Source organism: Ptychodera flava, chromosome 19, assembly GCF_041260155.1.
Source record: "Ptychodera flava strain L36383 chromosome 19, AS_Pfla_20210202, whole genome shotgun sequence".
NCBI classification, from domain to species: Eukaryota; Metazoa; Hemichordata; class Enteropneusta; family Ptychoderidae; genus Ptychodera; species Ptychodera flava.
The window spans coordinates 29,920,317-29,933,692 of record NC_091946.1 but is presented as its reverse complement, the minus strand read 5'-3'; the positions used below and the strand labels follow the sequence as shown (position 1 = coordinate 29,933,692).

Genomic DNA, 13,376 nt, shown 5'->3' with positions numbered 1-13,376 from the left:
GAGGGTATTGATCATTGTTGATTGACACAAAAAAATTCTGACACCACAAAATTGATGACATTGATATATGATTCTGATTGACCAAATTATGCGTCAGATCAGACCATAGCTTTCATTGAAGATTGCTCAATACCTCTAGGAACAGTTTTGTATAAGAGTGGTAAAAATGTGATATGGAAGACTTTGCAATGAAAGTTTCTAAAGATGAACAAGGAATGTGAGTGATGGCTTGCTGCAAAAGGCAGGCAACTTTCCCATCTCTAACAGTCACAATTGCACAGTAAGGTCACAGTGTGCCATGTTATATTTTCTGTTTCCAGAAAAGGAATTGTATCTGTAAGATTTTTTTTCATTTAATCTCAAAAGGCAGTGATTTCCAATTTACAAAAATTTCCTAAACATTTCAATTTGAAAAGAAAAAATATAGGAATATTACAAGATTGGAATGAAACTGGTATACTTCATTAGCTGAAGTAAAATGTGTGGTCTTGTCTTGTCGATTATTTTATTAGGACAAGTATATATATTGTACATTGTCATACAAACTATGATGCAAATTCCATTTTACTCATCAGTATATGTATCTTTAGTTTGGATGTTTCTGTTTCATTGAAATGGACATACTGTACGTAAGATTCCCTTCTGAAAAGCACATAGAGCCTGCCAGGTGTTGAGTGAATTCTGCTGATGCAAGGGTACGATTGAGTTTATCTGGCAATACAATAAAAAAAATGCTTCAAAAGTTATGCTCTATTTTCTGAACAAAGGGTTTGTTTATGCAAATTATATTCATTTCTGCATATCTTAATGAGCATGATTTCAGACGATGATAAATCAGTATCCTCCGATAGAGAATGTGGGTACTCAATGTTTCAATGTTCATAGAATCAGTTCTACAATCATTTATTTAATTAAATTACAATTTTACATACAATTTTGAATGATATGTAGATTTACACAGATTGTGGGCATTTTTTGTTGTTGTCAAAAATGTTTGGTCAGATGAGTTAAAATTTTCAGCTGAACAATACGACATTGTGGACATGATACAATTAGTCACCAAGAGTTGAAGACTAGTGGTGACATGGCCATTACAGACTGCTGACATGGTCATTTCAAGTATTTTCCGAGCTGAAGGAAGAAAAATACTGAGAATAATATACTTATCACATAGCTTTCTTAAATTTGCATTCAAACAATAAAGTTTAACAAAACCATGAATTTCAAACAAAGAATACTGAAGAATACCAAATCCATATTCAACTCCTATTCTCTGTATGTGGGTTCAACCACTCCGCTCAAAAGGGTTGTTCCAAACTGTGATAGTGAAAGGGTTAAACGGAATCTTCATCCTCAGAGTTGTCAAATGATGTCAGCCTTTGCCTTTCTTCTACATCAACCTGCAGCAACAAAAAAACCCAAATTTCCAAAGATTTGTTGAAATTTGGTTTTTGCACTGAGTGGGCATGCATGGTGTGCACTTTGGTTGGAATCTGTTCTGTGCCCACTTAAGGTAGAACACACCTCGGGGACAGACATTCGGGCTCTCAAACTTTTACAATTCTCTTCTGATATACCACATGTGGGGGTTCATTTTAAAGCTTTTGGTGAAAGAAAACTTTACACCAGCTTAGTTTTTCGAAATTCGAAAATTTTTATTTTTCCCCATAGAGTTAACACAGGGATGGCGGCCATTTTGAATTTCTAATATCAGTAAATCTTGGGTAAATTGTTTCTCTAGTACCAAAATTTGCACGGTGACCCCCGATTTTTATTCTTGATTTTGAAAGAGAATGATTGAAAGATTCCTTGAGGAAAGTTAGAGCAAAAGTTTAAGTCTTTCACCTTCGAGGTGCATACTACCTTAAATGTAAAATGTTGGTAAGTGACACAGAATATTTAGCATGAACTCACTTTACCATTGTGAGGATTTTGTTTTATTTTACTACATAAAATACTGCTTTTGTCTTGAGCAGAATTCATTTTGGTGCATTGGGCTGTGTTCGCGCTGCCCATTTGCCACGTTTGCAAATGCGAATTCAAATCGGAAGTGGCGAACAAAAATCGATCCTAATTCGCCACAGTGGCGAAAGTGATTTTGTTTAAAAAATTCCGCAAAATAAGCAAAATCGTGGGTTTTTGTCAATCTTTTGTTGATCTGCGCTTCTCTTTCGGCGATTCGCGAAAAAACCATATCCACTTCCGTATTGTTCTCTCCGGCGTACGCAATTGCCATCGAGCCAAGTCTCGCGAGAGATTTGATGTTAATATGTATAGTGTACAGCATGCACATAAATGACTATCGCGAGAATTGACAAGTCATCGTTGATGACACAGTCCCCGCTTATCCATTTTGTTATAATCTTTTGTGTTTAGGAAGCTGTGGTCTAGGTCGCTTTGAATGACATCGATGCAACGGTTGCATCAGGCCTGTGACTTGCATAATTAAGTTATCTGAGGAACATTCAATAAATGACTCATCTCTGCCGGTAATGACCACTGAAGGAACTTTTGATTACATCACACATAATGATGCCCTCACTGCCTCTAGTGTCATGACGGCACATACTATACACATGGTTGGTGGAATTTTCGAAATGGTATGGGATCGGGTATGTTGTGTAATCAGCCATCAGCCATTTCGGATCATATAATGAAACAAATTAATGTGCACAAGAATGCAGCCATAGTATTTTATCTTCGTATCACGTTTGAACAAAATCAGTCCATCGAGAGACAGTGACCTAGTATGTTTATGTTTCAAAGACATAAAAAAATCACACCAAAATTGAAATCAAATGGCTGTCTATTGACCATATGGATCATAGCACAAAATTAGTAGACATGCATATGTATGCCATAGTACTTTATCTTTGTACCAGGTCTCAACAACATTGGTTAAGGAATATACATATGATTAAGCTCAAAGACATGAAAAAATCCAAAAATGACCATCGGGCAGCAATATTGGAACATGTCACGAAGTACATTGACATGTATGCCATAGTGCTTGATCTTTGTGCCAAGTTTGGACAAAATGGGTGCAATGACCTTTGAATTACGCTTCAAAGACATGCAAAATTCCAACAAAATGGCAGTTCTGCAGCCATATTGGATCCTATTGCAAGGTTAATTGATACATGCATACACATGCCATAGTACGTGCTTTGCCTTTGTGCCAAGTTTGAACAAAATCGGTTCAAGGATGTTTGAGTTACGGTTCAAAGACATGAAAAAAATCGCAAAAAAATGGCCGCCTGTCAGCCATATTGGATCATATCACGAAATAAATTGGTGTTCATATGAAGGGCATAATGTTTTGCTTTTGTGCCAAATTTGAACAGAATCGGTTCAAGGATGTCTGAGTTATGGTCCAAAGACATGAAAAATCGCAATCACGCCCATATTGGATCGTATCGCAATATAATTCGACATGCGTTTGTAGGCCATAGTGTTATGCCTTTGTGCCAAGTTTGAACAGAATCGGTTCAAGGATGTTTGAGTTACGGTTCAAAGACATGAAAAATCGCAAACAAAATGGCCGCCTTGCGACCAAATTGGATCGTATCGCAAAATAATTAGACATGCACATGTAGGCCATAGTGTTATGCCTTTGTGCCAAATTTGAACAGAATCTGTTCAAGGATGTCTGAGTTATGGTCCAAAGACATGAAAAATCGCAACAAAATGGCCGCCTCGCGCCCATATTGAATTGTATCGCAAAATTATTTGACATGGATATGAAAGCGATAGTGTTATGCCTTTGTGCCAAGTTTGAACAGAATCTGCTCCAGGATGTCTGAGTTATGGTCCAAAGACGTGAAAAATCGCAACAAAATGGCCGCCTCGCAGCCAAATTCGATCGTATCACAAAATAAATCGACGTGCATCTGTAGGTCATAGTGCTATGCCTTTGTGCCAAGTTTGAACGAAATTGGTTCAGCAGCGTCTGAGAAACTGTTGATGACGGACGGACGGACGGACGGACGGACGGACGGACGGACGCACAGACGGGACCCAATCTATAAGTCCCCGCCGGACTTCGTCCGCAGGGACTAAAAATATAGGCAGACGCAATTGAGCCCTAGTCTCGCGATAAATTTGACGTCATTTTGTCTAGTGTACAGTAAGCAAAGTGAACACTCGCGAGAATTGAAACTTTTGCTACAGCAGACATACGCATTTAAATCGCGGTCACAACTTTCGGTGTTGAAATTTATTTGCATCGCGGTCTAGACGTTCCGTTTTGCGCATTTTAATCGCGGTCTTATTTTAATGGCGGTCGATTTGCATCGCGGTCCTCATGGTTCCGTATTGATGTCATTTACATGTAAATTGCCATCCCAACGACGCATTCCGTGTTGCTGTCGATTTGCATCGCGGTCTCGACGTTCCGTGTTGTTGTTCATTAGAGGTTTAGTTAAACCTAATTACGTGTACGTCTGAAGGCACACAGTGGCGTACGCGTATCCGTGCTCAGTTGTGATTTTTTTGGTTGATTTTGCAGTATTGTTTTTTTCAGAAACATAAGAAATTAGTCTAAGTTTTAGGAAACAATTAATTTCTCTACGCGAAGACTATTCAAGCTTGTATCCTCGCGTAAAATTTACCGATTTCTGTAATACAATTATTAGTATAGTGTGGTTTAGGGAAATCTTTGTGACAGCTTCAGATAAAAAATTGAATTAGACGACAACATTTCATTTATGTCAGGAAATCATAGCATGTTCGTCTTGTACCGGTGAACTCTACAGAATTTTCTGATATCAAAGATGCTTGCTATTTACAATGATACTTATACTTAACGAGATTTCCTGTCAAAATTCCCGGAAACCATCAAGAAAATTTAAGAATTACTTCACGTAATTATGACTACACGTAGAAGTGTCGTTTGATGATGTTCCGAACGTCAGTGCCACATGTACGCGACGTCTTGTATAACGTGACAAAGACGTTACGTGTACTGATTGAACGTAATTACGTGTAACAAACTTCTATTTTAATCGCAGTCCGAACATTCAGTGCTGCTGTCATGCTGTTGATTTGCATCGCGAGCTCAACCTTGCGTGTTGCAGTTCATTTTAATCGTGGTCTCAACGTCCCGCGTTGCTGTCGATTTGCATCGCGGTCCAGAATCATGCAATTCGCAGTGTTACAATGAAGGCAATTGAAGGTTGATGTGTTGATAGTTTATTCTTGTGCATGCAACCGACACTGGAGATAATAGCACTATAGAAAGCTCTGTTTTCGTAAAAATGTGTGGCTAATAAAATTTGTCTGTGGCTAATAAAATTTGAAACTATTCGCCACAGTGGCTAACAGCTTTCCAAACCCAGCGCTAACACAGATTGGGATGACTTGGTTTTTGGCTACACAGATTATCATCAGTGTAGCTTTTGGCTAAGCTAGACTTTGGACTGAAGTGTTGTGACAGTGAATATCCTTGATGAATAGTGACGCTTTTTTAATTTTAAATGTCACCAGGATAGAATAACATGGGCAATGATATGTGATAATGTTTTGATAACTTTCTTTTTCTAAGCTTTTGATCACAAAATAGACAATACTATAAAACTGAGATGACAAGTAAGCCACACAATCATCACATAACAGTTTAAACACTGAATAAATCTAAAGTTCACTTACATATCCATTGCTTTTCTGCTTTGCCAAACTCTGCTCCACCATGGATTGGTCCTTTGCTTTACCAGCATTGTAGACAAAGATGGCCAGCAATACGATGGGTGCTTGCAGGAAGAAGTTCAAGCTCGGCTTGAAATCGAGGAACGCCACCGACAACGTTATCACCATCACGGTTGCCGTTGATGATGACATGATATGAAACATGTTGTCTCGAAACTTGAGCATCAATGCTATCGTGAGTCCGAAGAATGCAGTCAGGAAAATCAAAAGCACAGTGTAAATATTGTAGCCGTAAAAAATACCACATGAAAGGAGTCTGGTCCGGTATTGTTTGTGAATCAAAAGCCCCAATGAGTTGAAAAGGACTCCAAACATGTAGAGTTTACTATTTTGTACATAAATGCTCTCCTCCATTCCTTTGTCTTCTTTGAAAATTTTTTCATTGTAGATATTTGCCAGTGATGACACAAAGCATTGCACAAGTACCAGGAGATGACCATTCGTAAATTTAAATGTTTGGTTAGAATTCTCTTCACTGTCTCCATCTTGCTTTTCATCAGCCTTTCCGAGCTTTGGGTTTTCTGAGGTAGGCAAAGAGCATCATGGGAGTCGAGAGGCTTGACGGTGGAGATCACATGATCCACATTGTGTTCTTTGTACTGGTGGACGTGGTCGTTGGTAAGACTTGAGAGCGACACTAATGAAAGGAACAGAATCAGAACAGCTGCCCATTGGACACTCTGGAACTTTCTTCTGTAATAAAGAAATACAAAATACATAGTTACACAGTGTACTTTGACTTTCATACTCACACAAAGATGTTGTTTTATCCAACAATACCAGTAAAAATGTCATGATTTTAACAACAACATGCATTTAAATATGCATTTGTCAGATTTAATCAAGATCAAACCTATCGCTTTCTTATCCACAGCCTGACAGAGAGGGAGAAACCATTGTGAGAACCAAGCATGAATGTTTTGGTCATACAGAATGATATCAAATAACTGCGTATGAATGATATGACAGTCCATGTGATCCATGGTATGAAGCCACAGCTAAACACAAATGAAGTACTGCCCAAGTACAGTAATGCTTGAAACTACAGTAAGATATTGACGTACAAGTGTACAAACAGCTGATATTATCATTTTGTCCAACCCTACTGAGGGTGTGCACATGTACTAATGCTGACTTGACATGACACACAATCAGAAATATGCAGATATTTGCTCTGTGTGTGGTTATGTTCCAGTTTCACCAAAATTGTGTCGCAAAGTTATCACAGAAATCAGTCAGCAATCACACTAATGCACCTTGCAATTTTGCTTTGTCTTTCAACTTCTGGCAAAATGTTTTTGGAACTTTACTTCTCCATTGCAACACCTTCAACCTTAGACAAATGATGTATGTTTTGTCTACCTTGTACATTAAATATGGACTTCAGTAAACATTAAAACTACATGGTACTGATTTTTGCTATTGTATTCATGAACATAATAACGATTATTGCTGAAAACAATTTTCAAATTTCTTTCTTTCTAAATGATGCTGTTACTATTGCAATTGATAAAATTACAAATATACCTTAAAATGATTCTGAATAGAATTGATGTAGTAATGACGACAAAGTTTGACAGTAATACTGCAACGGCCTGAAAAAAAAACAAAGAGAAAAATGAAAATACGGAATTTTATCATCTCTACTGACAACCGAGTGAGATCTATTATCTATCTATTATCTATTAAGTGCTTTTTCTTCAGTGGCAACAACAACAACAACAGAACAGATTTATTATATTTATATCTGTTTAACAGTGCGTTTATTGTTGATTTTGTTATTATGGTTAAAGTTACTATGTCATTCCAATTGTGGTTGACATTTCTGGTACATTTATGGTTGATTTTATCACATTTATGGTCACATTTCATTACAACCGGTTACATCCAAGGAGATTATGATTTCTATGGATGTTATGCCATACTTTATGATAAAAAATTCAAGAAATGACTGCCCTACGCAGTAAAATGTTTTCTTCTTCAGCCTGTGGGCCGTTTTTGATGAAGGCAAAATTAAATACCCAATCAACCTACCCACAGCATTACACAGAATTAAAATACTGGCAGAAGACAAGTTGTACTGAAAGATCCATCACTTGAGGGCGCTCTCTACGCTCCTCCTTTAAGAGAGGTGAGCATAGAGTGCCCTTGAGCGATGGATCTTTCAGTCTACAGACAAGTGAAATACAAGACATTTGAAGTGCACTCCCTAGTGACCTAAAATGTCTTGTTTTTAATTGCTTTAATAACTGCCTGTGTTTTCAATTTGCATGATCTGTTTTGTTGTTCTCTTTTCTGTCCACCCTTATGAAGTGTTTTAACCCTTTCACCGCCATGGTTTGGCCCAAACCCATTGTTATCAATGTTGATTGTGGACCTGTTTACAAGGAACTGAGGGGTGAACATGTTAAGTCCTTTTCACATCTGTATATTAGTATGTGATGTATCTAAATGCATCTTTCACGGCAGAAAAATACTTACTGGACCAAAGGATGCCATCGTGTAAAACTGAATCAAATTGTCAACAAAGTAGAGTAGTCCTGGTACAGCCCATTTCAGTAATTTACAGTAGTCTTTCATAGTATGGTAAAATATTTCTCTACATGGTCTTCCCTCTGGAATAAAATAATAATAAAGGGGAAAAAAAGAATTATGTATAATGTATGGTGCTTATGATCATTAGAGAGGTACGACCTGTATTTTTCATTAATCAGTAAATAATAATCTTTTCAGTACGGTAACTTTTGATGAAGGCCTGTGGACAGAAACTCTTCAGTGGTTGACACTACATAGACTTTTATACACAGCCTTCAGCAACTACACTTACATAGGGACTCATTTTTTGTTTGAAAGTACTTGTGAATTCATGAAACATACCAAAGTTGCAGCCTTGCCCTTTCAGGTAGAATGCTCCTCGGGGACAGATATTCAAATTTTTGTAGTTCTTTTCTCATAAACTACTTGTGGGGCCTTTTTTAAAGCTCTTGGAGTAAAAAAATTCCTTTTACTGTCTAATTTTTTTGAAAATCGTAAATGTTGCTTTTCCTCATAGAATTAACACAGGGGTGGCATCCATTGTGAATTTAAAACATTGGTAAATGTTAGGTAATTTGTTGCTCCTCTAGTACCAAACTTTGCACTGTGACCCCTGATTTTCGTTCTGTATTTGGAACGAGTATCGTTGAAAGTTTCATTCAGGAAAGTTTGAGTAAAAGTTTAAGTCTTTCATTTTGAGGCGCTAACTACCTTAAGTGGAAAGTGGCATTTGCTTCAATGGATTTCAAATACCATAGAAAAAAAAGACTTGCAACATAGCTACACACGTTGAACTATAGGTGGCCAGTCTCATGTAGATTGTATGCCCCTCTAGGCTGAGAAGTCATCTTATTACTATTGCCCTGTAATGACATGATGACAAACTTAACATTGCACTTTCGTAAACTTTAATGAAGAGAAGAATTAGTGCAAGCAATGTAATACATGTTGTGTTTGTATTGCTATTAATGGCAAATGCATAATCAACCAGTGCTGTATCTTGACTTCACATATGATTCATATTTTCACTGAACTGACAGGATACATGTAGCATTAGGATGTTCCATAACACTAACCACACAATCAGAACCTGTAAACTTTTAAATTGTCAAGTCATCTGATTTGGATGGAATACTCTATCAGAACTTACCTTTGATAAATAGTCTTATTGCTAATATTCCACATACTATCAGTTTCACAAACTCAGCAAAAAAATTGACAGTCACAGGTAAATAGTTGTACATGTGATCTGAAACAAAGCAAATAGGCAAGTGTGAGAGTGAGTACTGGTTGTTCTGGGTGACATCAAACTTTTCTACAACTGTGATCACTTCCTTACAGTTTTGATTTTCCCACACTGGTAATTTGCACTTTAGGAAATGTGAAGAGGAATGCACTGAACATTGAGGTGGTACTGCAAAGTACCAGTGATTGCAAACTCAGTGTCTTTAATTTTGAAGCAATCCTCTTTGTATTTCACAGTGAAAATTTATTCTGAATTTGTTATTTCATCAATATATGTCTTTTCGTTTGATAAATAATGCCTGAATGGCAAAATGTAATCCTGTTGAGTGTACAATACATAGTTAATTTATTCAACTGCACTTTGTTGGTTATGTACTTATTAGGTGCTGAAGACTGCACCTTAGGGGACAACAACACAGTCTACAGATTCTCATTTTTTATAAATCTTTTGCAGTCTACCACTTGTGGGAGCTCATTTTTAAGGAACAGGAAAAATTTTCATAATCTTAGTTTTCAAAATTTGACAGTTTATCTTTCCCCATAGAATTAACGCAGGAATGGCAGCCATTTTGAATTTCAAATATCGGTAAATGTCAGGTGTTTCTTTACTATAAAACTTGGCTCAGTGACCCCTGATTTTTATTCTTGATTTGGTAAGAGTATGGTTGAAAGTTTCATTAGGAAAAGCTTGAGCCAAAGTTTAAGTTTTTCACGTTTGAGGTGAGTACTCATTCCATTTCCCTCTCTAGAGGTCTAACTTTACCATAGAAAACAATGGAATTGGTTCAAATATGAAAGAGTAAAGGCAAATATTTGTGCATCTGACGGTACATGTACAGTACTTACCATTATGTATACCCTATGGTATTTCTACTGACAATCGTTTTGATAAATAATGTTATATCACACCTCAATATATATCCTCTTTCCACTTTATATCTTATATACCTTAACCTTTTCATAGCAAATTTTGGTTCACTCCTATTGTTTTCCTTGGCAAACATGGGCCCCTATACTGGAAATGGGGATGGAAGGGTCAATAATATGACTTACCTTCATTTGATGACAATCTCATCACCAACAATCTGGCAGTGGCAAGGCAGACATAGACACCACCAAGCAGAACTGTTATCCACACTGCAGTATCTGTGACGTATCTTTTTAATTGTGTGTACTTCTTATCGAACCAAGTCACCATATTTTCAGGAGTAAGATGGACACTTACTGAAAATTGCAGAAAAGAGTGAAACAAAAAATTATGTGGGCTTTAAATAACTATTCAAGTATATTAACCCTTTCAACACCATGGTTTGGTCCAATCCCATTGTTATCAATGGTGAGTGTGGACCTGCTCACAGGGAATTGGGGGTGAACAGGTTAAGTTTTGCCATCATTACATGTTGGAGTGTACAGTCACTTATAATGTATCCTAAGGGTCAGAGTGAAATTATGGAAGTTGCACATTCCAAATAATAATGTTGACGCCACATCTCTAGTCAGGAAATCGTTCAATTCTTCACAGTCTAACATAAACTCCTTTAGACAATCTATATTTGCACCCTATGAGGTCACACAGCAAGTTCAAGACTACTTGGCTGACAGCTGAGCGGCAGTGCAAAGCCTTATCAGGAGGTATATGATGTGAAAATTGCAAATTCTAACACTGCCATGTTAAATATTATACTTTCTATAATGTCCCTTGACAGTATTGCATGAATAGGGTAAAGGTTTTGGATAGCGGTTGTGCGTCACCATCTTGATCAAACTTACTTATTTATTGAAGTGTTTGCTTCATAACTGTTCAGTTCCTCTGAGTCTGAAAATTTTAGTAAGTACTGCAGAAGGAGACATTACAAAATATGCAACGTATATCTTGCTAGCCTTTTACAATACTATTAGGTTTTGTTTTGTGTTGATTGAGAACAAATTGCAAGTCAATGCAAATTCCATTTGCCATTTATTCTGTTTTGGGCATCATAAATCAATAAATCACATAACAAACTATGTATACATGTAACGTCAATGGGAGAAATAGTTTGCTTAAAATGATTGCAGGGTCCAATTAACCTGGGTCACAGCCAAAGTAAGCGTAAAGATTAGGGGAATTATTACATGCAAAGATGTGAGTGCAAACCAGTGCATTGATTTGAATAGGAACATACGGGGAGTTAGCGGGCCATGTGAATGATGTACTGACCGCTTTCCTTAGTTACTAGGTCCCGTGAAGCCCTTCGACATTTTCAACTTAAAAGTAGACTCTCAACGCTAGATGTAAAATATCCATGCGCACACTGCTATTTTGACTTTTGTTAAAATCTGTTTGATGCTGGTTGAGAATTCTAAAATTGTTTGAGAATGCCTGCGTGTAACTAAATGTTATATGACGTTGACAGTTGACAGTAATAACAATATTATTGCCTGAATACATGGGTTTATGTTGCCCTCGCAGCAGGAGACAATATGCCCTCCTGGCGTCGGGCAAATTGTTACCTGCTCTCAAGCACATAAACCAATGTACATGTATTCAGGCAATAATATAGAATGGAATTTTGCATAAGAATGGGCCAGTGTAGCCAGCCATTAGGATTTGAGGTATGGCTAGAGTACAAGTCAGATCAAGAGGGATCAAAGAAACCTTTTTTAATTCATATAATTGTTTTGTTGTCAGGGTTGAGGTTTGGGACAGAATACTTGCCGGAAACCCAATGACAAGAAAGCTGTTGTAATTCAGATCCAACTTATCTTGCCTCTACAAGTACTTTTATCCCCGGTTTGTGTTTCTGTCAAGGCTTTCCATCCTGTTAGGAATTCAACATACGGTGGTCTATGCCACTCTGCTGAAGACGGCAGACAAGAATCTCGCAGATAAAACTATGGCGTGTAAGCTAGCAGAAAAAAGACTTCCATATAAATGAGTTATACTTACTACCGTACTACTACATGTACTGTAATACCTTGCACAAGACCAGTAACTCAGTTCTGGGTTCTTCACCCATGAATATAATTTGAGCGAAAAATAGTTTTGATACCTGCATTCATGCTTGTTTGGTTTGAGCTCGAATTTGAAATGTTTTTGCGAAGATCATTGTCTACTTGAATCAAAGCCCAGACTGTTTTGAAAGAAAGATGCATTCTGTCAGTAGTGTTAATATTATTACAAGGCCAATGATATCGCAGCATAAATTTCTATACAAAAACACCACTGGGGGCGCTACTCTATCACGAACTCAAAATTTCAACGTCCACTTGAAAAAGTAACTCGTGCTCCAGCTGGTATTGACCTGGCGCTCTATGTTTTAAAAGAAGAAATTTTAGCTCAACAAGCTGTGGTGGCCTAGGGGAAATCAATGACAGGTCTTGCGTCATGCATGGAAGGCCTAGTGCAGCGGGTCAATCTCTGTAGCTCTGCTCAGACTGTTGTACATGTGGCTTCCCATTCCAATGTGGCGGGATCGCTGGTGGCATATAGTCTAGCCGGCAAACAGCCCTGCCAAGCATAACTCTAGTGCTGAAGCTCGAGGTTTTGCCTGGGTATTTGTGTCTGGGTTTGCCGCCCGACTCAAATACCATGGCAAAACATCGAGCTACTGTACTGCTGCCCCGCGCAGAGTTTAGTCTATTTCTCCCTCCTATCCTTGAGAAAAAGTTGAAGTTGGACTCCTTCGTATTGTTGCCGCTTATTGCCAATATTTTGACACAACTCACCTTATCAAACTTAAAAATTGGCACTTCACACAACTGTTAGGTAGTGCGCGGTAAAGTATTTGTATCAGTCCTGAGGGAGCCCATAATAACGCTATATCCGAAAAAAAAGTCCTGTTTCGAAAGGTTTTGATGTACAGCAGAGCGCCATTTTGGATTTTCACTCACTGTGCGCATGCGCATTATATTGC

General features: G+C 37.7%; 1 protein-coding gene across 1 annotated transcript; it reads right to left on the bottom strand.

Moving 5' to 3' along the window:
• Positions 1-855: 855 nt before the first annotated feature.
• Positions 856-13,335, bottom strand: LOC139119231 (UDP-sugar transporter protein SLC35A5-like). The gene is given in 8 exon segments (XM_070682917.1): positions 856-1,400; positions 5,647-6,246; positions 6,249-6,396; positions 7,231-7,298; positions 8,185-8,318; positions 9,389-9,487; positions 10,537-10,707; positions 13,189-13,335. Coding segments are annotated over 7 exon segments (1,260 nt in total). The 5' UTR covers positions 10,682-10,707; positions 13,189-13,335; the 3' UTR covers positions 856-1,334.
• Positions 13,336-13,376: the final 41 nt, after the last annotated feature.